The sequence below is a fragment of the Brassica rapa genome, chromosome A05, assembly GCF_000309985.2.
Source record: "Brassica rapa cultivar Chiifu-401-42 chromosome A05, CAAS_Brap_v3.01, whole genome shotgun sequence".
NCBI classification, from domain to species: Eukaryota; Viridiplantae; Streptophyta; class Magnoliopsida; order Brassicales; family Brassicaceae; genus Brassica; species Brassica rapa.
In genome coordinates this window covers 10,632,705-10,656,726 of record NC_024799.2, presented here as the reverse complement: position 1 = coordinate 10,656,726, position 24,022 = coordinate 10,632,705, and the positions used below count along the sequence as shown (strand labels likewise).

The 24,022-nt window shown below is 29.2% G+C and overlaps 1 protein-coding gene and 1 long non-coding RNA gene across 2 annotated transcripts; one reads left to right on the top strand and one right to left on the bottom strand.

Annotated features, from left to right (window-relative positions):
• Nucleotides 1-2,824: 2,824 nt before the first annotated feature.
• On the bottom strand, nucleotides 2,825-8,962 carry LOC103868487 (acyl-protein thioesterase 2). The gene is made up of 10 exons (XM_009146576.3): nucleotides 6,134-8,962; nucleotides 5,300-5,387; nucleotides 4,978-5,089; nucleotides 4,293-4,329; nucleotides 4,132-4,201; nucleotides 3,906-4,010; nucleotides 3,658-3,808; nucleotides 3,461-3,543; nucleotides 3,229-3,322; nucleotides 2,825-3,133 (listed from the first exon to the last, which is right to left on the bottom strand). The coding sequence occupies exons 2-10, from the start codon at nucleotides 5,328-5,330 to the stop codon at nucleotides 3,049-3,051; spliced, it is 768 nt and encodes a 255-aa protein (XP_009144824.1). The 5' UTR covers nucleotides 5,331-5,387; nucleotides 6,134-8,962; the 3' UTR covers nucleotides 2,825-3,048.
• A 919-nt stretch (nucleotides 8,963-9,881) lies between these two features.
• LOC117133899 lies at nucleotides 9,882-19,739 on the top strand. Its single transcript, XR_004457954.1, has 2 exons — nucleotides 9,882-12,658; nucleotides 13,218-19,739. It is a non-coding gene; the product is annotated as an uncharacterized LOC117133899 (long non-coding RNA).
• Nucleotides 19,740-24,022: the final 4,283 nt, after the last annotated feature.

Here is a 24,022-nt window from a genome sequence, read left to right as displayed (position 1 = left end):
AAATTTAAGCAAAAAAGACATTAAAACACCAACAGAAAAATATATAACAAAAAAAAGGAGCAATTCTCTCAAATAGCGAATTTTTAAATATTTTTCACAAAAAGAACTATCAAAGAGAAAAATAACGGTAAAAAACATTTTTACCCTTTTTTATAGATGTACAAATATAAATAAATAAAAGTAAGAAGAATATTTTTTTTTGACAGCAAAAACATTTACAGACTCAAATAGACTCTGTAAACTAAAGTGGCAACTCTGCATCCATGTGTACGACGAACGATGGTTGTATCTGACAACTGTATGCCAAGCGATCCGCCATTATGTTTTCCGTCCTAGGAACATGAAGGATCTCTGAGTTGGTGAAGCGTCTTCTCAAAAGCTTAATATCCTCCAGATCACTTTCAAATGCTGGCCATTCCTCTGGTTTTGAAACCATCTTCACCAGTTGAGAACAATCTGTTGCAAACGTGACCCGATATTGTCTTAAGTTCTTCATACATTCCATTGCCCAAATTAATACCTCCATCTCCGCATGAAGAGGTGAGAGACTTTCCCTTACATTTCTTGTCCCTAACAAACCCTCAAATCCCGGAAGGGTGTTGAGTCAGCCTTGTCCTGAAAAAGAATCATTATCTTTCCAAGAACCGTCAGTGAAACACTATCTTTTTGTGGTCTCTAAGGTCGATCTGATCTGTACTTCAGGTGCCACTCTTGGATTATTAATAACATGTGCCTCAGTCCAAAGTGTTGATTCCAATTCTGCTAAGTTAAGCGTTTCTCTCGGATCAATATCTATATTACTGAAAACTTTATTATTCCGGTCTTTCCAGATGTACCATAGTATCCATGCAAAATGATGATCCTACATTTTCGGGTTAATTCTCCAAAACAAATGATCCATATTAGCAAATAGAGAGCCAACAGAAAAAAAAGTTTGGGTTCGATGGAATCTTAGATAGTGTCCACACTTGACGTGCCTGAAGACACTCGAAGAACACATGATTTATTGATTCCTCCGGGTCTCCACTCCGTGCACAAACTGTATCTCCTTGTATTCCTCTTGATTTTAAATTTTTTGTCACTGCTATACAACATGTCAGCAGCTGCCATGGAAAATACCGTAACTTTGGAAGGCACTTCACTTTCCAGCAGAATACCTTGAGTGTATCTACATTGGGTCCACAAAATTCTGGTGGTTTTTCATTGTCCGGATATATCCTTTCTACTTGATACTCTGATTGTACCGTGTATCTCCCATTATTAGTGAAGTACCAATCATTCATATCTTCCATCTGATTTCTATTCAGAGGAATACTTTCAATCAATTTTGCATCGTGGGGTTCGACCAAAAGTCCTAAGTGCATGTAAATTCCAAGTACGGAAGTCCTGATGAACGAGGGAATCTACTGTAAGGTCCGAGTAACTGTTATGAAGGTTTTTGTTAGCTGGTCTCGGGCGAGTGGATGGGATCCAAAGATCATTCCATGCTGAGATAGATGACCTTGTTCCCACCCGTTTGATGAGTCCTTTACAAACCAGAGATCTAGCAAATTATATGTTCAAATTCAAAAAAATATAATTTTTACCCAATTTTTTTTAAATTTTATTTTTGAAATTCAACAATGTTTTTTGAAAGTATTTTAAAATTTTTATTTTTAAATTTTAATATATATTTTTTGTCATCAATATTTATTTTATTTTTTAAATTATAAACTCCATCCCCAAAATTTCACCCATTAACTCTAAATATTGAGTCTATATTAATTCACTTTATGAGTATAATTATATATTTATCTTTTAATAAAACATCTTTCGATCATTTTCTTATTCGATAGTCTTTTGTGAAAATAAATTTAAAAAACCTATCTTAAAGAATTTTTTTGTAAACTATTTTTTTAAGCAATGCGTTTTAGATTTCTCTCCGAACAGAATCCACAGAACAGAAATCCAACCAAGTGCCAGAATAAACTCAACTTTGTTTGTTTTACCAAATCGGTTTAGCCTAAACACAAAGCAACTCTTAACAAGTACCTAGATGGCGCTCTCGAAAACTTTTTTCATATTTTTTTCTTGAGAAATTCTTTAAGATACATCAACCACTTTTATAAGTTTTCTCAAGAAAAAAATATGAAAAAAGTTTTCGAGAGCGCGGAAGTCAGTGGCTCCCTTTGTAAATAGTATCAACCACTTTTATCAGCGAAAACACATATGAATTTTTTTGTATTCCACAATTTTTGTTGAAGTGATTCCGTCTTTCCGTAAAGTTACTAATCAGGACCTATAGTATTAATAGTTTTTTTCTAGGATAATTCCACTATCTCTTTTAATTCAAGTTGACATAATCTAAACAATTGTGAAAAAATACAAATAGAAAATTTATTGACGAAGTGATATATTTTTTGTAATGATTCAAGATTCATATAAAATATAATCAATGTGAAAGTAATAAATTGATCGTAATCAAATAATAATATGTAACTAATGGTTCATGGTAAATTGGTAATATCGTTAACGTTGCTGTATATCATCTTTGGATTCTTATACTGCAAGGTTGGCTAAATTGGAAAGCAAAATACAAGTCTCTTAAAAAGTCAAACCAGTGAAATGGGCCGGGGGCCGGCCTAAAGAGCCGATATATGCGATTGTATCACTATCTTATCAGCTATTTTATAATGAACCGTAGTTTGGAGAAATTGACCCCCACATTTTATGATAAGGTTACTGTGATAAACATGTAGGGAAAAAATGCATTTTCAGTTTAAAACAACAATTAAGAAGTTCGTTGGTTTTAATATGAAAAAAGTTGAAAAAAAAAAACTTAAAATAGCGTTAAAGACCTTTATTCATGATCAAGAATCCAACATGGAGAAAAGAACAAGCGAAAAAATAAATCACAAAACAACGAACCATGAACTGTATATACCCACCCCACCCCCCCCCCCCCCCCCCCCCCCCCAAGAAACTCACCCATTATACATTATACTATCTCAAGTTATTTGTGGTCGACCATAGGGCCTATATAGCTAGATGCATGGCAGTCTGTACTGTTTAGCGTGAGCCCTCTAGCCCGAGCCTTGTTGTGAGCCACTGAACGACTTCATCCAGTTCTTTGGGAACAGTATAGTGACCAAGTCTGCACATTAGCATAAACCCAAAAACTCTTTACAAGTATGTTCAAACAAATGATAAAATCAAATTATTTCTGCAACTCTTATATTATGTGAATACCCTTCGTATGGCTTAAAGACAGCTTGTCGAAATCCAGCCATGCCAAGAGACTGCGCAGATTTCTCTCCAAACCTATAAGGAACCAAATCATCGGCTGTAACACAAAAAAATCAGTAAAGATCAGCTTCTTGCAGTCATTAGTTTTTTTTTTTTTTAAACGAGCTCGCAGTTATTAGTTAAAGCAAAAAAATGAGTACATGTAGATTACAAAGGACATTTTACACATATATACCAGTTCCATGTGTAAGTATGATTGGTAACGATGCAGCACGCCTTGCAGCCTCATACGAACATTCTATTTTGTTCCTTAAGCTCCTGCAAAGTTTAGTTTAGTTTAGTCTTTTATCAGTATGGAAAAAAAAGAAATATATGTACATTAAGTTTAAAAAAAAAAGTTTCACGCAACAAGAGGGCTTGAAGAATAATTACTTCCAACCGGGAAGCCAGCCGCTGAGTCCTACAACAGCTCGTAGGTTTATTGGGTATGTGTGGCCAGTTCCATAACGTCCAAGAGCATAGCAAGTGGCAGAGTAAAGAGATATCGCTGCTCCCATGCTAAAACCTCCTATCCCCACTTTAACTATAAATATCAGAAAGAAAAAAGTAGAGATTACAGCCTAATATATATCGATGGTTTGTGTTTTATAATCTAAAAGCAGGTTATGTCTCGTGCTTACCATCTGCTGGTTCAGAGGACAAAAGGTTAGCAATATGTGAAGCTGAGGCATCTAAACCTTCCAAATCATCATGACTGTCTTCAGAAATTTCCCCAACATCAAACCCTGATAAATATACAACCATATTTCTAAGTTTGCAATTCTAGTATTACATATAGAGACATCAAAGGATGTTTATTGAAGATTTCAATCGAAATACGTCTAAAAGGAAGCCAAATCATCTTACAAGCAGTGCAGGTATATCCACCAAGACTTGAAACAGGACGCGTAGGAGCAGTAGGGCAAATCCATTTTATCTGTGAATAGCACCATATAATTATTTTTTTCTCAAAGACCTCAAAGTGGTTTTGGTGGATTCATTATAAAATATGTTTAGTGGATTCTTACATTTGGAAGATGCAAGCTTTCCATGAGCTGAGACGAGCTGCAGATGAAACAGAGACAAGGTGAGAAACGCATGGACGTTTCTTTCTTGGAACACAACTTTCATTACTTGTTTTGAATTTTCTGTTTTTTTTTTTTATCTTAGAGGTCTTTCTATTTCTATCTCTTACACACGGACGTTTCAATATATATTTGTTTAGATTAATACCAAACATAGAATAATGTTTTTCATGTGAGACCGGAAAATTGTCTTGTTAATATTTTACCAGCAATATAACTAAAGTCAGCTAGTGGTCCACCCAGAGCCGTGAAATAAGGTATATATACATACAACCTATTTTTATTACAAGATTTAATGAACTTAAATCAATATTCCTATTAGAGAAGACATTTGAGAGGAAATGTATACTGGAAAAATCTATTAGTTACCTTCATGAAAATAAGTAATAAAAGAAGGACAAACAAATTTTGTAGTTGAAAATTGTTATTAGAGAAAATGCCAAAATTCAACTTTAACCAAACTTTTTTCCGTCCATTTAAATACATCCGAAAGTTTACGCTTTATACAAGATATTAAAACTTGAGACATCAAGGGAAATCATCATGCATGAGTTCAGGCTTCAAGAATTGCTCTGAGCCTAGCAGACGAAAATCATTATAATAAAACAAGCCATCAGAAGAGTGTTACCTAGAGCCATTGTCCCCAAGACCATGAAGCCATACTAGAGTGGCTTGATGCTTTCCTTTAGGCCTCACAACATAAGTCCTTCCAAATTCATATCCCCTTGCATTTCTACTACCTTCAAAGATTTTACCAAATACAAAGTCAATAACCAGTTTCAAGCAGAGAATTTATTTCGTTCTTTATGATCACCCGAGAATTCTCAGCCCGATACCCAAGATAATCTCTATAGAAATAATCTTAGAGAGAAACTTGATCATAAGAAGCATCACTAAGATTTCAAGAAAACATATAACATTAACAATAATCAAGAAGGGGGAAAACAAACCAGAACCCATGCTTTGATGAGAATAACTCATTGTTGCTGAAAGGTAATTTGAACACTCTACAGGTTGTGTAGTTTTTCTTTTGAGAGCCTTCAAGTTCCAAAGACAAAAAACAACTGATGATAAATATATGAGAAGGCGATCTGTATATATAACCAAATTAAAGGGATGATATCGAAATGTGGAATAAAAGAAAAGAGGTGAATCTGAATCATTCACTATGGGATGCTCAATGTGCACAACAGCTAAACAAAACTACTAGAAAGGGAATGGAAGGACATAGCTATAGAGGATGCGTCCATTGAAAAGGAGGGTATAAAAAGAGAATCAAATATTTAAAAAATAACTTAAAAGTTTTTTTCTTAATACAACAAGAAATATATATTTTTGGGAAGCATAAGGAATTATTAAAAAAAACAGAGGAGAGAGCTACTGGTTTTTAACACACAGGCGAGATAGACAGAGAATCAATGCCTTGTGTGCAGTGGTGGAGGAAAAAATAAAGGAGAAAGAAAAACAAACAAACTTTTCTTCCTAGAAGAATATTAATTCTACACATAACAAAATGTATATTTACTTGAAACATTAAGGCATAATCCAAAAATGAAAAAGAAGACAAATCTCATTCTTCAATCATTTATTTTAAGAAAACTGAGGTGATCGATGGATACCCTTAACCAGAAAGCTTGCTAGAAAATTCAGCCAAAAAAAAAAGAATAAGTTAGGAGATTTTGATTGCAATTAAGGGTTTTGTTTTATCTAAGAGTACTTTGATATATAATAAGATCTTCATGTATTGTAATGATTACAAGTTGGAAGAAACATAAGAGACCAACCTGGATTTTCAGGTGGGGTGAACAAGATATTGATGAAAAAGACACAAATCTTTTTCATCAGTTTCAACGCATTGATCATTGCTGCGTTCTGTTTGCCATTGTAAATGGTTATTGCCCAGTGCCCACCATTAGGTTCAGATCTTCTGGGTTTCCCTGTAAGAGTGAATGAGGACTGACGAGCCCATTTCTCCCAAATTTTTAGTTGAGTTTTTAAAATAATAAATCTAAAATTCTCTAACTCTTTATTTATTTATTTACATATGATTAACAAATATTTAAGTTCTTCTTAAGACTAAAATCTTTCTGATGAAGTGGACTAGTGATTCATATGTGATAAATTCATTTTCACCGGAATCAGTTTCTGAAAAATGCAATTTTTTTTAGGTTATGGATAAATCTTGCTCTGTGGATTTTTCATCATGCTATACATAAAGCTTTCTTTCATGATGTCATGTATTACATATAAAATTAATCATAACCATCGTTTTTGTACATCTACGAATTACGAAATTTCGTGTCCAATTATATATTGTCCGATTAGTACGATATTATCTATTTTGAGCTTTAACCTGCATAATTTTACTTTTGGTTTCCTTCCCAAAAAGTCTCGTACTACTAAAATTGGACATCTCTTTATATATTAGATACTTCTTGTCTAATTCTCCAATGTGGAATTTAGTTTGTTATCTCACATTCTCCTCCTCAAACTAAGGATCCCATTCATCTTGTGTTCCACAACTGACTTCCAGGATCTTTTGACTTGAACTTTGCCACACACATCTCCCAATCCTAACTCGATGGGTCTCATTCCTACTCGAAAGGTATTTTGATCTTCTTGCAGATTTCTCGTCAACCACGCTATGATACCAATTGTTGCAACTGTGAAATCTCGTGTCCAATTCTATATTGTACGTTTAGTACGATATTGTCCACTTTGGGCCTTCGGCAATCCCATATGATTTTATTTTTGGTTTCTTTTCCAAAAGGTTTCGTACTGATTAGAGTTAGACATCTCTTTATATATTACATACTCCTTGTCTAATTCTCCAATGTAAGATTTAATTTGTTATCTCACACTTATCATAGATCGACGTATTATGTATGGAAAAATACAGTGATCGCTAAAAGTTCCAGTAAAAAACACTGCAAACTGTAGAACAGAACTTAGTTTGGTGCGGAGAAAACTGATAATAAAAGTATTTCGAATGATAGAATGTGGTTAAATTAGTTTTTGCATATTAACAGTCGTCCATGATAATAGTTGACAAACAAAAATCATCAATCCAGAAGGAAAATTTTAATTTACTTTCTTTTACAGAATTTTGTTGAATTGAATATACAATTTATTCAATCCAAAACTTTTTTACATTAGTTGTGTCTTTTTAATAATGAATGAAAATTGATTTATAATTACTTAAATACTAATTTCTAGAGTTGATGAAATTATATGGCAAAACATAGATGTAAGAAAATTAAGGCTTTTGAATTTCATATTGTGTCAAATAGAATAAACGGTTGGTTAGATGTACTTTGATTTATACGTGTGAAACCTAAATTTGGAAAAACAATGTTTAGGAAATCCAGGTCTTGAAAGAATTAAGTTAGCATACTTCTATGCAAAACTGATAAGTTATTATTACATTTTTTCAAGAAAAGGAGAAGTTTTGTGGAGGTGACCTGAAAAGAGAATAATGTGAAAGGTGAGTGGGTCTGAGCACATGCCACCACAATGCATGTGTCACCTATAGTCTCCACTCTTCATGGCCCAATCACCTATCACTCCCATTTCCCCTAATTTTATTAAAAGTTGAAATTGATAGTACAAGAATTTATACTTATTGCAATCCGAATAATAAAAATGTTTATTTAAACAATTAAGGGTTTAAATGGTAATCGCGGATTTATAATATAAAGTGCACTGCAACTATAATTTATATGTTTTGCAGAATAAATACGGTTTAGATATAAGAAGCGGTGCATGATAATGTTTAATTGAAAACATATTTGCAGTTTTCCTACGTAAGTATTAAAATAACATGAAATATTTTTAAAAATTAATGTTTTTATTTCAAATTAAGTGTAGAAACTTGAGTTTTGATATTGAAGTGAATCGGATCACCGGTTTTGAGAAATTTTACCGTTTTTACTATAACGCAATCCGTAACCGGACAGAAGAACGAGTCACTGTTTGACTGGTTTAATCAACTGCTCTGTTCTATTTTTAATAATTGAAATTTAAAGTTTGTTTAGGTTATATAATATATGAAATAGAAAATATATTTTCAATTTTTTTTTCAATTTTTTTATACTTTTGTTAAATGAAAAATATTTTGATTTTTAAATAAACTAAATTTAAAATAAAAACAAAATAAATTACGTGTGTAAGGTATTAAAAATAATACGTGTGTTAGTTTTTCGATCGCTTACAAAAAAGTAATGGGGCTTTATGTTAAGTTAGAAACAATGAACATACAAATATTACGAGTGTTAGTTTAGTTCTTCGCTTACAGAAAAAGTAATTTACATCTTATATATTAAAACAGAAGTCACAACCATGATTCATGTGTGATTTTTTTAAAAATGAACCTAATGAACCTATTCATAATAATTCATACTACATTTTTATTCAGACTAATAATAAATAGAATTTTTAAAATATTTTAATCATAATATCTTTTAATATCTTTTCATTTTAAATATAAATATATTTATTTTAAAAATCTAACAAATCTGTTTGAAAAGATTTTTACAAGATCTTCATTTTCGAAATTATATTTAAATATTTTCACTAATTTCGAAATTAGTTTAAAATATTATTATACATTCAGTTATATAAAATGAAAAATAAAAAAAAATCTATAATATTTTATTTATTATATAATCATAATCAATCATATTAAAATAAAATTATTATATTGAGCTAAATAAAATTATTATATTGAGCTAAATATAATAAAATTGTATTAAATTTATATATTTATATATTTTATTTTCGTAATTATAAAATATTTATGTTCAAAAATAAAATCTAATATGTTGGTAAGATGGGTTAACATTATCAAACTATATAATACATGTATAAAAATTAACATGTATTTCTATAAAGTTAATAATATAAAATCTTTGTAACTACTTTAATCATAATATATTTTCATTTTAAATATAATATATATTTATATATTATATTTTAAAAATTCTAATAAATCTGTGTAAAAATATTTAAACAATAACTTAATGTATTTTAAGTTATCGTTTAGAAATGAAAATAAATAAATTATATCATATTTTGTCTACTTTTATAGTCATGATCATGTTAAAATATAATTATTATACTAAAATAAATATGATAAATTATATTCAATTGATAAATTTATAAATTTTATTTTCATAAATATAAACTATTTATTTAAAATATAATATGATGATAGAACGGCTTAAAATTAACAAACTATATAATACATGTCTAAAAATTAACATATCTTACACTTTTATATATACAATAATAAATTATCTAAAATGAATAAGCATAAAAATATTGGTAAAAAGAAATTCAGTTTTGAAATACGGGTCATAATTTATCCTAAATTAAATACAAAATATTTTTTAAATATATTTTTTCATGAATATATTAATTTGCTTAATAACTAAATACAAATACAATAAGATAAATATATAATAAAAAGTGGCAAATACATAAGGTTTAAACAATTAATTAATTATAACATGTAAATTATAAAATTATTGTATTTGAAATAGTTATATAAATATTTAAGTATATGATTAACATTAAAAATATATACCACTTATGTTCTAAAACAATAATTTATTTATAAAAAAGTGAAAACAAACACCCGTGCGGTTGCACGGGTCAAAATCTAGTTTCTGTTAAGTTAAAAACTTTGAACATACAAATAAATTTATTATTAGAAAATTATTTATCGCCCACCGTATAATACGGTTTTGACTGAGCTACATCATTTTGCCTTCCGAATAGTAACAACACAACATATTTGGTAATATAAATGGTACAAAATAAAAATGAGATACGGTCCAACAACGGTTGATACAATATGCGAAATAGTGCGGTTTTCATAAAAAAAAATTATTATTTTGATAACAAAAGAAGTATGGTTTTGATAGAAAAATAATGCTAAATAAATATATTAATACAGTTAACAATTAAATATTTTTTAGTTATAATGTCATAATATTTTTTTATAATTTTGAATATTAAATTAACTTGAAATAAACATTCAAATTATATATATATATATATATATATATTTCTGTATATAGTCTTAACTACTAAAGTTCAGTTAAAAAAATAATTAAATTTTAAAAATAATTTAAAAAGTGTTAAATAACAAAATACTGTAATACAAGAAAAAAGAACACAATACAACACAAACTTAAAAAGTAAATAGTTTTGTAAAATAAATTCATATTTTAAATTAAATAGAAAAATAATAGTTTAAAACACATACAAATAAGAACTTAGTTGCTAAACATTTATATAAATGTGCGAAATTCAAATAAAATAACATAATGTTTACTAATAACAGGCACAAAATATATAATATAGATAAACCAATGATAGCATTTTTAATATTTCCTTATATCTATTTCCAAGCATACATTTATGGAATGGTCACTATCTGAACACATGGTACTAAATAAATTACTACTGTATATGATACTGGTATGTTGGACTAATTGATAGCTGGAAATAATTATGGAAATGGTTGACAAAATTATATATCGGAATAAAAAAATTAGCGGAATATGACATTATCATTTAATTTAAAATGGCGGTATCATATTAGATTAATTAATGGAATTTCCTTACAAAAGTCAAGCAATTTGCAATTTAAATATATTTTTGTACACTGAATGTTTTCGTATCAGCTTTTGTTGGTCAACTCTTTTCTTAAAGAAACTTCAGCTGGAGTGAAGAATCAGCCGAAACTAGAAAAGTAATTAATATTTAGTTAGAATTGCATGAAATTTGAGAATAAGTGATGCTTTCGGCATAGTGTTTAACTCCTTAATGGTATTGAAAAGGTGCATAGTGTTTGTTTGTTCATAGGACAAAAGGCCAAATTAAAGCCATTATAAGTTTATGCGTTTTCGTTACGGTAATGAAACTAGTCTGATTTTTATAATCTAATAGAGTCTTTTTTTTAACACTTTAATTTAATACAAAGTAGTCAGTGGACTTTATATCTGCATCACCATGTTTTCTGATTCTTCGTTCAAATTTGTTTAGGAACATATAAATATAGTCCGTGATTTTATGGTTGACTGGTAAAAAATGGGTATGGGTGTCAATTCATTTAAGGTTCCATCCATCTGATAGCGCTAAATTAAGTTACATTAATACTGAACACAAACACCAGTACCCAAAAAAAAGTATATCTGTAAAATTTACCTCTTTTTAGAAATTAGTTTCAACTCTCTCATAGGTTTAAAATACCCTCAATTGTTTTTTAAGAAAACAAAAGAATATATAAATATAACAAAACATTACATAACGTTGACAAAAAAAAACATTATATAAATACAAAGGTGCAATATTTTCTCAAGAAATTACTAGGGTTCTAATTGTTTGTTATGATTAGGTAAAAGATCATGGTAGGCATGCAGGTTGTGTTTTTTCGGTTTTGTAGGGATCGGTTAATTCGAATTCGGTTAGTTCAGGACTATTGAAATCTCACCGAAGTAAACTGAAAAAATTAACTTTGGTTTTCGGTTTCAAAATTTCTACCAAAGTTTATGGTTTTCGATTCATTTTTTTATTTAAATTGAATAAAATTCGTAACTTTTTGATTAAGTTTGGTTATTTCGGTTAGTTTGGTTAGTTTGGTTCGGGTTTTGGTTAAGAATTATATTGTCTAAAAAACATTTTTTTAGAAAACTGAATTAACTGATTACCAAATCAAACCAAAAACCAAATTTATTTTTAGTTTCCAAACTGAATCAAACTTTCTAACCGAACTAAACCGAAAACCAAACTTTTTGGTTCAGTTTGTATCGGCAGGTTTGGTTCGGTTTATAACTGTAGGCCTAGAACATGGCTGAAACAATTATCTTGGTTCTTTCTTAGTTTCAGTTAATTAGGGTAAAAGAGGTAAAAAAAAATCAGTATATTTACTGAAAATATGGAAGACCAATGAAATAAAGTATTTTCATCTACTTCGAACCAAGATAATTTACTTCAGAAAAGAGGACTGGAAAATAATTGAATTCTGAATATATATATATATATATTATTAAACTGAGTGTTTTGCCCGCATATGCGGACATAATTATTTTATAGATATTTATAAATAAATATAATTATTTTATAGATATTTATAAATAAATTTACTGTTAGTTTAAAGATAAAAATATTGGAATAAAATATTAAATTTATACTATTTTATGAATCTTTCATTTCTTAATTTTTAACCTTTATTGATTTAAAACATTATTTTGGATAACAACACTAGTATTTTATATTTTAAAACATGTTGTTACTTTTAACCAGTTTTTATTATATCGACGCAAATCAAAAACCAGAGGAGGTGGTGGAAGTACAAAACACAGTAGGGATTCCGATCACCGAGCGATGTATGATAGATGGGTCATGGACACATGATGCACTCTTTAGTGGTTATGGATGGACATGGGTAAATTCAAATGGAGCGATGCAATTATTGGGAGCAAGAAATCAACGACGAAGAGTCTCACCATTGCATTCTGAACTGGAAGCTTTAATATGGGCAATGGAATGTATGCTACAGGTATCAACATGCCAATCTTTTGGGACTGACTGCAAGGACTTAATCGTGATGATCAAAGACCCTGGAGCATGGCCGAGCTTCTCTACTGAGCTGGAGGAGTTTATGAAGATGAAAGCAAGATTCACGGAGTTCTCGATTGGTTTTGTACCTCGTCAGGAAAATGTTTTGTCTGATTCATTAGCTAAGATAGCGAGATCCGTCCATAGGGACTTGTATTACATTGGTTGTTCTGTTCCGGTCTGGTTTCCCAGACCACCTCAAGCTTGAGTAATAGAATAGCCGTTTGAAGAAAAAAAAAACAGTTTTTATTATATTAATTTATAAACAATCATCTAATTAAATAAACAAATATTTAATTGTTAATATAAAAATATATTATTAAACCAAATTCTTGGAATTATCAAAACCTACAAAATCTTAAAATAAATAAAAACCACACAAATGTTAGACCGAACCCAACTTTACATATTTGATTAATCAAAATAAATAAATTATTGATATATGCATAATTATATTTTAAAATACCTCCCATAATAACTGAAAAAACAAAAAACAGACCAACCATGTTGACAACGAAAATATTAATACGTAACATATAAGATAAGAACACTTCCTATATATTACCATTTTCATTTCTAAATGCTAAAATAGAGAAAATTAAGCTATAGTCAATCTATACATTTTTATTTTAAAATAGACAATATTTTTCTATAAAATAGCATTTCTTTATTATAAAATCATCATTTGTTATTTTAAAATGATCTTATAACTTTCAAACTTTGATAATTATAACTAAAACAAATCATTTTGGAAAATACAGTTTTCATAAAAAAAATAGAATCACATTTTTCTTTACATAATAGTCTTTTAAAGAAATTTTAATATAAACAAAGTTATAATTCAGTGAAACTTAAAAAAATTAAAATTAAAATATAGTTAATTTTAAATTTTTATAAATATAAGTTACTTGTTGTAAATAAAAAAGGTTATATTTTGAAAATATTCTCTTTTGTAGTAATATATTTTGAAAATATTTTTAAAAAGATAATTCCATTCCAAATAAAATATTAAGAAAATAGAAAAAACAATAATAATTTTTTAAAGTTAAATAAAAAATACATGTTATCCTGAATAATAAGAATAAAAACAAAATACCACGAAACAAATTACGTTAGCAGAAAAAAAGAAATTAAATTTATTGTTATTGTTTATATATGTCGCTTAAGAATTTTAACACTACAATAAAACTTAATAGTTTTTAAAAATATTTCATGATATATTATGTTTACAAACAAATATAATTTATTTTATAATCCTATTTTTAATGTTTTAGTATAACGATAAATTTAATTATTATATGAGTATATATACTACTAATTATAAATATTAACAAATAAGAGAGAAAGATGTAAATAAACACTAAATAAATGCATGAAATTATCTTTTATATTTTCAAACACATTTCAATTTATTTTTTGAGATAATGTTTAAAATATTAATTTTTTATTAGTTAAATAATGAACTATATAATTTGTAATTGAATATGTCAAAACTTTAATCAATCTAATTAATTTTGTTTTGTATAGATAAGTTAATTGTAATTATAATATGTCTATCAATTAATTTAAACTGTAATTTAAGATTATCATAAAAGCTAATATTTAAGCTAATATGTCTATTTCTTAATTTTAATTACAATTTGTCTCTTAAATTTTTATAAATTAATTATTAATCAAATATTTAATTTTTGGTAAGCTAAAATATATATAAAAAGTGCAGTAGTTAATCAGATAACTTTTGTTTCAGAAAATTTGTATAAATGTTAAATTCAATAATCCAAGATTCTATGAAAAAACATCTTAGATCACCAATTCAACCCCTTTTACTTTATTTTCTGTTATTTTCTTCTTCTCTACGCTTTTACACAACCAAAAACACTCTTAGGCTAAGAAAATTGGGTATGTCAAGAAATTACAGTGGTTACGAAACATTGAATGTGTATAAAAATTTCAAACGTGTTGCGTGTCACGGAAAATAAAGTACCGTGAATGGGAGCTTTACATTAATTAAGAGTATTAATTTGTTACTAGAGCTTAATCCGTGCATCCGCGGATATTTGTTTTCTTTTAAATAAATATTTATCTGTACAAGTGATAATATATATTTTAAAATATATACATTTAAGTAATTGTTTAATATGACATTTCAAAACATAATAATTTTATAGTTGATATTATGATATCATCCATATTATTAGAACGTGACTCGTTTATCCGCACAAATGTAGTTTTATTTTTTTTGAAACCGTGCAACAGCAGGAGTATTTATTTTCGCTTTTTATAATTAAATTATTGCTTTCAGAATTTTCTAATATATATTTATAATTTACACATATTATATAATGGTTTTAAAATGAAAATTTAAAACATAAAATTTTATTTATCACATAAATAATTATATTTTGTTTTCTACCATCAACTATATCATCTATATTTCTTATCATATTTATTTTAGCCTATTTATAGATAATTGAATTTTTATTTATGTTAAATCACTAAAACTGTTAAAATCTCACTCAAATTTTGTGATCCATGGTTTAGAATTTTTTTGATGACAAGATACAAATGATTACAAAATCATAGAAGTAAAAAATCTCATTAAACTATATGCAATTTTAAATACATAAATATTTTAATTTCAAAAATTTCTTTAAATAAGTTGTTGATAAAAGCTTTGAGTAAATATTGATAACTTAATTTAAAAAAAATTACCCAAACTATTAATCCCACATATTTTTTATCAATAATTAAAAGTTTTGCTATAAAAGATACAAATGAACAAAAAAAACCATATGAGTAGAAAACATCATTTTATAGATATTAATATTAAAAATATACTGTATATATGTTAATATCATTCAAATTTAATTAAATATCATATCAAATAGAAACAATATTGTTTGAATTAATAAAATTTATTTATATGTGGCCACCAATTTAATTATATACGTAATAATTACTGAATTTTTAATTATTTAATATATATTTATTATTTTATAATATGTAAAAACATATAATACATAAAATAATATATATATAATTTTTATCATGCGCATGGCGCGGGTCTTAACCTAGTATTACTAGTAGTTAAGCACATTCAACAAATTTTTTTGTGTATATTGAAAATCAACTGTTTATATGATGAATTTTTTTTTTGTCGACCTGATGAAAACTATATTAACCTAGAGTAGTCTAAAGGAAATTGCAGATTTCAACATGAATGATTTTTACTGGACATTTTTATATTTTAATTTTTTTACCTTTTCAATTTAGTATTAACTATCTTTTTAAGAAACAAACTAACTATTAAATTTAAACTGAAATCATTGTTAACTAAATTTATACTGATATATATATATATATAGTTTCTTTCTTGAATCGGATACCACCACTAAACATGTGGTAAAACTAAATTAATATTACTTGGCCAGTCTGGATTCGGACTTCAGCCCAAGTGGTTAACATGGTGGATCATGATAGATGATAGTCCACCCCTGGCATTAGTAGGAATATATTTCAGTGTGGTAACCAGTCCACTATGTAGCACTAAATATATTTTTCCCAGGGCCGACCGAATCTGCCGATAGTATATATTAAAAATATATGTGGCAGAAACTACGTACTAATTTCTGTTAATTTATCAGAAACTACACATATGGGATCTGAACAAAAAAAAACTATATATGTAACATCTTGACCAACCTTATTTTGGTAATTGATTTAAATTAGATAGTTAATAATATAATTTATACGAAATAAAATTTTAACTAGATTAAAATTATGAGTGATGTAAAATTGCGATATACAAAAATGTGGCAAAATAAGGCGAAGCGCACTAACTCTACCAATTTTTTTTTAAAAGAACCTAATTTATCTTTCGCCATTTTCTGCAAAGCTCTGCCTCCGTCCCTTGTTCCGGTGACCACCGCGTCCTATGCGGTCATTGTAGGTCAGATATGGTGTCTCCACTCTTCTTGGTTCAGATCTGGTGCTCCCGGCGTAGATCTAGGAGACTCTCGGTGTTGTGGGCGACGCTTGAAGACGGTGATGGCTCATCGCTCTTGTCTCCTCCTCTCGTTTGGAGTCTCAGTTTGGTAAGGAATTTTATAGATCTCGTCTAGCTTCTTTAGGTTAGGTGGCGCTGATAACATTTGAGAATAAGAGAGATTTGTGTTTTAGAAGAACTTATTGAGACACAAACTAAAGAGAGAAAGACATAGCTCAAAGAGCTTTATTGTGCAAAGAAATAAAGAAAGGGAGAAGCTTTGTGTTTGTCTTCAAGAACTAAAACAAATGTTTGATTTCATAAAGTCTTTAATGGAGGCTGCTTCTATGAGCAGCAAGGTTACAAAACACATTCTCATAACAGTCATATTTATATGAAACTCTAGAACCCTAAACACTTGAACTTGTTGTCACTTCTTTGGGCTTCTGAAGATTGCATTGGGCTCCTTCTTTTGGGCTCTAATACTCCCCCGCAAACTTAGCGTGGATAGAGCAGCTACGCTGAGTTTGAAAGCACAGATGGAGATGGCTTGAGATGAGCATAAGTAGATGAAGTAGGATGCTTGAGGTGTTGGCAAATGGCTCTACTCACCATTGTAGACAAACATTAGTGTGAGATCTACTCAGACCTATACTTGGAGAGTATCACATGGCTTCACTCAGAGGTTTCTCTTGAACTTGGAGAGCTTAGTTGATCTCACTCAGAGGTGTAATTATGGCCTATTTGTCTCACTATGAATCTAGGTTTACTTTACCTGTTTCATTCTTCTAATGTGTCTCATGAAAAACTCTCTTTCCATACCTACCAATAAAACTATACTCAATCTCTGCTTCCCATCAGTATACTACCAAAAAACTCTGCCTCTAAACAATCTGACTGTCTCATTGGTATTTCACCGAGCACCTTGTGTGCATTAGTATTAAAGACAGAGACTTGCATCCAACTCCACACATAACAAATCCAAACAAGCCTATCTCTTTCAACTTGTCTGTTCCAAACCTATCTTAACCAGAATCTAAACCAGCATCAACTCAATCCAGCACACGACATATATATTTTCTCATCCACTGTTCTGTCTCAAGAAAAGAAACAGAGATAATACCGTGAATAAGTGGTGAGGAAGCTGAATAAGTCTTCATTCTTCTCTAACTAGTTTGAGACCTGTCTGAAACTTCAACTAGAACATCTTGTTGCAAGTGTATTCGTCCGTTGCAGGAACAAAGACAAGAGGCAGCTCGCATCTGGTGACAACATGACGTTTCTTCAAACAAGGAACCAGTCTGGTCTTGTCTCGGACTTCAACATGAATAGGAGACTCTGATCTGATGAAAGCTTCGACCTTGAACTCTTTTTTTTTTCTTTTTTTTTTTAATAGAGTTTGGTGGAAAGTTGGGATGGCTAGACAGAGTGTGCAGAAGCTAGAAGATGATAGGATAACCCATGAGAACCGACTGAAGCTCTGATACCATGATAACATTTGAGAATAAGAGAGATTTGTGTTTTAGAAGAACTTATTGAGACACAAACTAAAGAGAGAAAGACATAGCTCAAAGAGCTTTATTGTGCAAAGAAATAAAGAAAGGGAGAAGCTTTGTGTTTGTCTTCAAGAACTAAAACAAATGTTTGATTTCATAAAGTCTTTAATGGAGGCTGCTTCTATGAGCAGCAAGGTTACAAAACACATTCTCATAACAGTCATATTTATATGAAACTCTAGAACCCTAAACACTTGAACTTGTTGTCACTTCTTTGGGCTTCTGAAGATTGCATTGGGCTCCTTCTTTTGGGCTCTAATAGGCGCATGGCCCACATCTCTTCCAAATACGGGCCTCTTCCAAATACGGTGTGGGTTGTCAGCGGTACCTTCCAAATGCTTCCTCCTCCGTCAGTGTGGCGCGTTATTTTTGTTGATGTTGGATCACTTTTCCCGAGTTGGAGCAGTTTGTGCTCCGGTCTCTTGCTCGGGTTTTTTTTCCACCAGTGGTCTCTGGTGGGTTGCATATAGTCGAAGGAGGATGGCTTCTCAGCTCTCCTCACAGTTGGTTCATGTGGCGGCAAATTGTGGTTTTCTTCGGCTCTCCGCTTCGAAGCTCTGAGTTGCTGGCGGTGTGGCGCCCAACGCCCCTTCCTTCTCTCCATATTTCTACATTTCAGGTTTGTTTGCTCGGAAGTGGACTGTAGTGGTTTGTTTTGATAAGTGGCAGGATGACTGTTGGGCATTAGTCTGCGTACTCGCTTGGTGTTGGCTGCTCTGGAGGTTGTGTACCCTTCCAGTCGTTCTGTTCTATATGGACTTTTGGCTAAAAGGGTGTCTAGTCTCGGTTGGTGGGCTTGAAGGTGGCAATCTTTAATTTTCCTACCGTACGACAGCATCGTCGGTTGGTGTCACTGCCTCGTGCCGCCGGATGGTTAGTGTCGGATTGGTAAGTAGGTTCATGCTTGTGATTCTTTGGATTGGTTTGGGAGAAGTGGATCCTTAGGAAGCTGTAGGCACCATGCATTCAAGGTTTGAGAGCGCCTTTCTCTCGGGTTCGTGGAAACTGCTTGGCCTTTTTACTCCATTCCCGTTTCCTTGGTCTGAGCTTTCCTCGTTTTCTTTTGTTGCTTTGGCTAATGCTTGCGTCTTACGAGTTCTTTATCTTGTATCGTAGCTCGTCTTTTGATTTAATTATCGCTTTATGCTACTAGTTTACTTTGTAAAATCTGGTAAAAATCTGATAGTTTTGGTATAATAAATTCAACATTTTACAAAAAAAAAATAAGCATATGACAAAATTGTTAACGTAGAAATATGCAATTTCCGAGTAGTTTTGTTCTTACTCTTCTGCGTGTGTTTAGAGAAACAATAGTTACACTAAACAACAACCTTATGTGTGTTTAGAGAAATGCTATTAGACCAACACATCTTCTCTCGACTTAAAATATAAACTCTTCAAAATATTTTTTTATATGGACAAAAAAAAAGAATGTATGTATGAAAAGGATAGTTGGAAGTGAGAGCAAGCTGTGTGGAACTTTAAAGAAGTATATGTTTGGTGATTAGTCGGAAATGGAAAGGGAATAGAAACTCCAACGTTCGTTTTCTTGAAGTTTGTTTTCTTATGAGTCTTTTGGAATTTTATTGCGGAATCGATTCTTGAGCATTTTTTTATATTTTCTTGGTAGGTTTGGTTGTGGTTTCAGACAGTGGCAAAACAAATATTTTCAAATATATATTTTTCGTAATGTAGCTAGTTTGGATGCATATTTTAGCAGGTTTCTATTTTATTATCCAAACTGAACCAAAATCAAAATCCGAACCAATTTGAATCATTTTTTTCTCGTTTTAATGGATCTTAAATAAACTTATGTGAACTACCTGATACCAATAAATGATTCAAATCGAATTTCAATACCTAGCTAATTAATGCTAAACCTATAAAAAAAATTGCAAGCGATCATATCAAAATTTGCTATTTATTCAAATATTTTTAGCCGTAGAAAAATCATAAAGAGGAAGCTTTAGGAATACATCTTTGGTAGTGTTGGAGAATAAAAACGACCTTTGATGTTAACGTAGAGTGTTCGTGTTCTTCATATTCTCCCTTTTTGTTATCTATACTATACTAAAAGGGGGATATAACCTCCTTTTAGAGTGTCCACGTAGGCATAAAAAATCGTCCAATCAGATAGTCCGAAGTTGCCACGTCATCTCATTCATTTTTTCGTAAAAAAAAAATGCAAAGGAAAGGATCGAACCCGGGTTAATATGACATAAATATAGGACAGACACCACTAAGCCATTGAAACTTTCTTGGATACATATACAAGAGTAACTAAATATGTAATCACAAACTCTTATGTACATTTACAATAATATGGATTCAACTTTCAAGACTCCGATACTTTGTTTTGTACAAAAAAATAAGTAAGTGAGTAAGCTAATATATTATTTGAAAGTGTGAGAACATTGACAAATATGAAAAACATAGATTTTTGTTTTCGTGACAAAGTTAGGAATTTTGTAAAAGAAAGTTTAACATATAAATTTTCGTGACAAATATGAAAAAGCATAGATTTTTGTACAATTTTGACAAAACAACTCAAAACACAGTTCTCTAATGTTTTAATAAAATATTATTTAAGGGTGCAATAATTAAATATATCAATTCAATAAATTTTGTAATTTATAGACAAAACAATAACACAACAAATTTTGAAACATTTGTTTAACCTATCGATTTCTTTTCATGAGAATCAAACTAAACAAGATAAAAAACAATTATATTTATTTAATTACCATTTTATTCAATTTTGAATAATTTCAAATTGTAATAATGTATCTTTTTGAAGTTACAAAAAAAAATGTTATTTCTTTATTACACTAGCATTATATATAGATTCCATATACACAAATAAATATAATATAACAACATAAGCTTGCTTTCCCCGATTCATATGAAAACTTTTTAAGTTATCCACCAAAACAAATTAATTAAATCAATCAAATTGTTAGAATACAACAAATTAATATATAATTTTATTTTAAATTAAATTATTTAAAAAGTGTATTTTCATTAAAAACAAAATAATAAATAAGTAAAACTGATTTGATGGTAATTTTTATGACATATATATATTATGTAAAAGAAATATAGGCTTAATATGGAAAAAATCTTAAATACAAAAAACTCTAAAATTAACAAAAAAAACTAATAAAAATTAAACTATGATATCAATGGAAAGCTTCTTAGACAATATTAATAAAATATTTAAGCAATAATTAGACAAATTTGATTTTTTTTTTCAGCCAAAAGTTTATTATTAATTAGCATCAGTTATTTCAAGATGTTTAAGAAATGATGAACTTAAATGATATATGAACTATGAATAATAGTACTTTGTAAAGCTGACTTAGATAACACATCTGCACATCATTTCCAGTCCTTTTTTATGCCTAAATTCAATTTTTTCAGAGTAGTTATTCCACAAAGAGATCGTATGAGATATTGTTTTGATATTCAGATTTGTTTCTTGACTATTAAGAAGATTGATAACTGTAAAAATATCTCATTCGAATATTATATGTCTATAACCGAATCCCCAACATGAGACAACTTTGTTTAAAAAGTAAATAATTTCATTTTTCTTATATTAAATAATAAATATATATTATTTACTGATAATAAAAATAAAGTTATTCATCTATCACAAATATCTATGCAAATATGTGAATCAAATACAACAATCAAACAACATAATGATTTCCACAAAGAAAATTTAAAAAATATATTTATGTTAGGTAGTCTTATTTTATATTTTTTAAATAATGTAATACAATATTATACATTATTTTTTTAGAATTGAGAAATACATATATATCATTTAGACAAATTAAGCGATAATTAGACAAAATTGATTTTTTTTGCCAGCCAAAAGTTTATTATTAATTAGCATCAGTTATTTCAAGATGTTTAAGAAATGATAGACAAAAAAATAGGATGGACATAAATGATATATGAACTATGAATAGTATTTTGTAAAGCTGACTTAGATAAAACATCTGCACATCTATTTTCAGTCCTTTTTGATTTCTAAATTGAATTTCTTCAGAGCAGTTATTCCACAAAGAGATCGTATGACATATTGTTTTGATATTCAGATTTGTTTCTTAACTGTTAAGAAGATTAATAACTGTAAAAATGTCTCTTTCGAATATGATATGTCTATAACCGAGTCCCCAACATGAGAAAAGTAAATAAATTTATTTTTCTTATATTATATAATAAATATATATTATTTACTGATAATTAAAATATAGTTATTCATCTACCACAAATAACTATGCAAATATGTGAATCAAGTACAAAAATCAAACAACATAATGATTTCCATAAAGAAAATTTTAAAAATATATTTATGTTATGTAGTCTTATTTTATATTCTTTAAATAATGTAATACAATATTATACATTATTTTTTTAGAATAGAGAAATACATATAATATCTTATCCGCGCGTAGCGCGGTTAAAAAATCTAGTTATTATAATAAATAGAAAAAAAAAAGAAGTTTGATACTGATTTAATTAGTACTTCACCAATTAAGGAATAAGGTCGTGAGAAAATATGAGTCTCATGAGTTTCTTCCCTTTTACATACTTTTATCGTTTAGTATGGGCATCTACGTTCGCTATCGCTTGTCTTATTCATGATATCTTTCCTAAAAAGTTACATCGAATCTGGAGGCTTCCATGCCAATATTAAAGAGATTATTATTTTTATAAATTTTGGACGATGCCAATTAAACCACCAGGAACCAGGACAATATTTAAAAATTTTAAACGGTATAAATGCATTTTATTCTTTTTTGTTATGCAGTTTTCCTCATTCCAATGTTGTACATAATTTCATTCACTGTTGTTTTATTTTTCTTATATTTCTGTTATGCATATCATAAATAAAGCTGTATATAGATGACCTGATGTTGTAGCTGTAAACTCGATATTTAAGATTCTACAAGATTTAGATATGTAATTTAGGAAACACTCCCACAATTCGTCCCTTAGGCTTTAACCCAATGAAAGTATAAAAGATCCACGTTGAGGTATATATGGTCTTTGAACCCATCACATGAGCTACCCGAATACGTCGCATGCAGTGCCGTCCGGACATCCGTGGCACCTAAAGCACACTCTAAATATGCTGCCCCCTTAGCTATATTTTTTTACATATGCTAGAAGCTTAGAACATATATAAAACAAATTACTAACAATCAAAAGTTAATGAAAGAAAAAAAGAAAAAGAAGAAAAAAAACTTACATAGATTAAGAAATGGTGGAATATGATTGAAGTTGCAAGAAAAAATTAAAAAACAAGTTGAAAAGACAGAATATAATATATTATATATTATATAAGGAAATTATGTAAGTTAAAAAAATTATTATTTAATATAATATATAAGGAAATTAAAAAAATAGAAAAGGTAATCAAAATCTCTACTAATAAAAGGGAGCTTTTGAATCTCCATAGGGCGTCCACATCAGCGGAAAAAATCTCTCCCGAA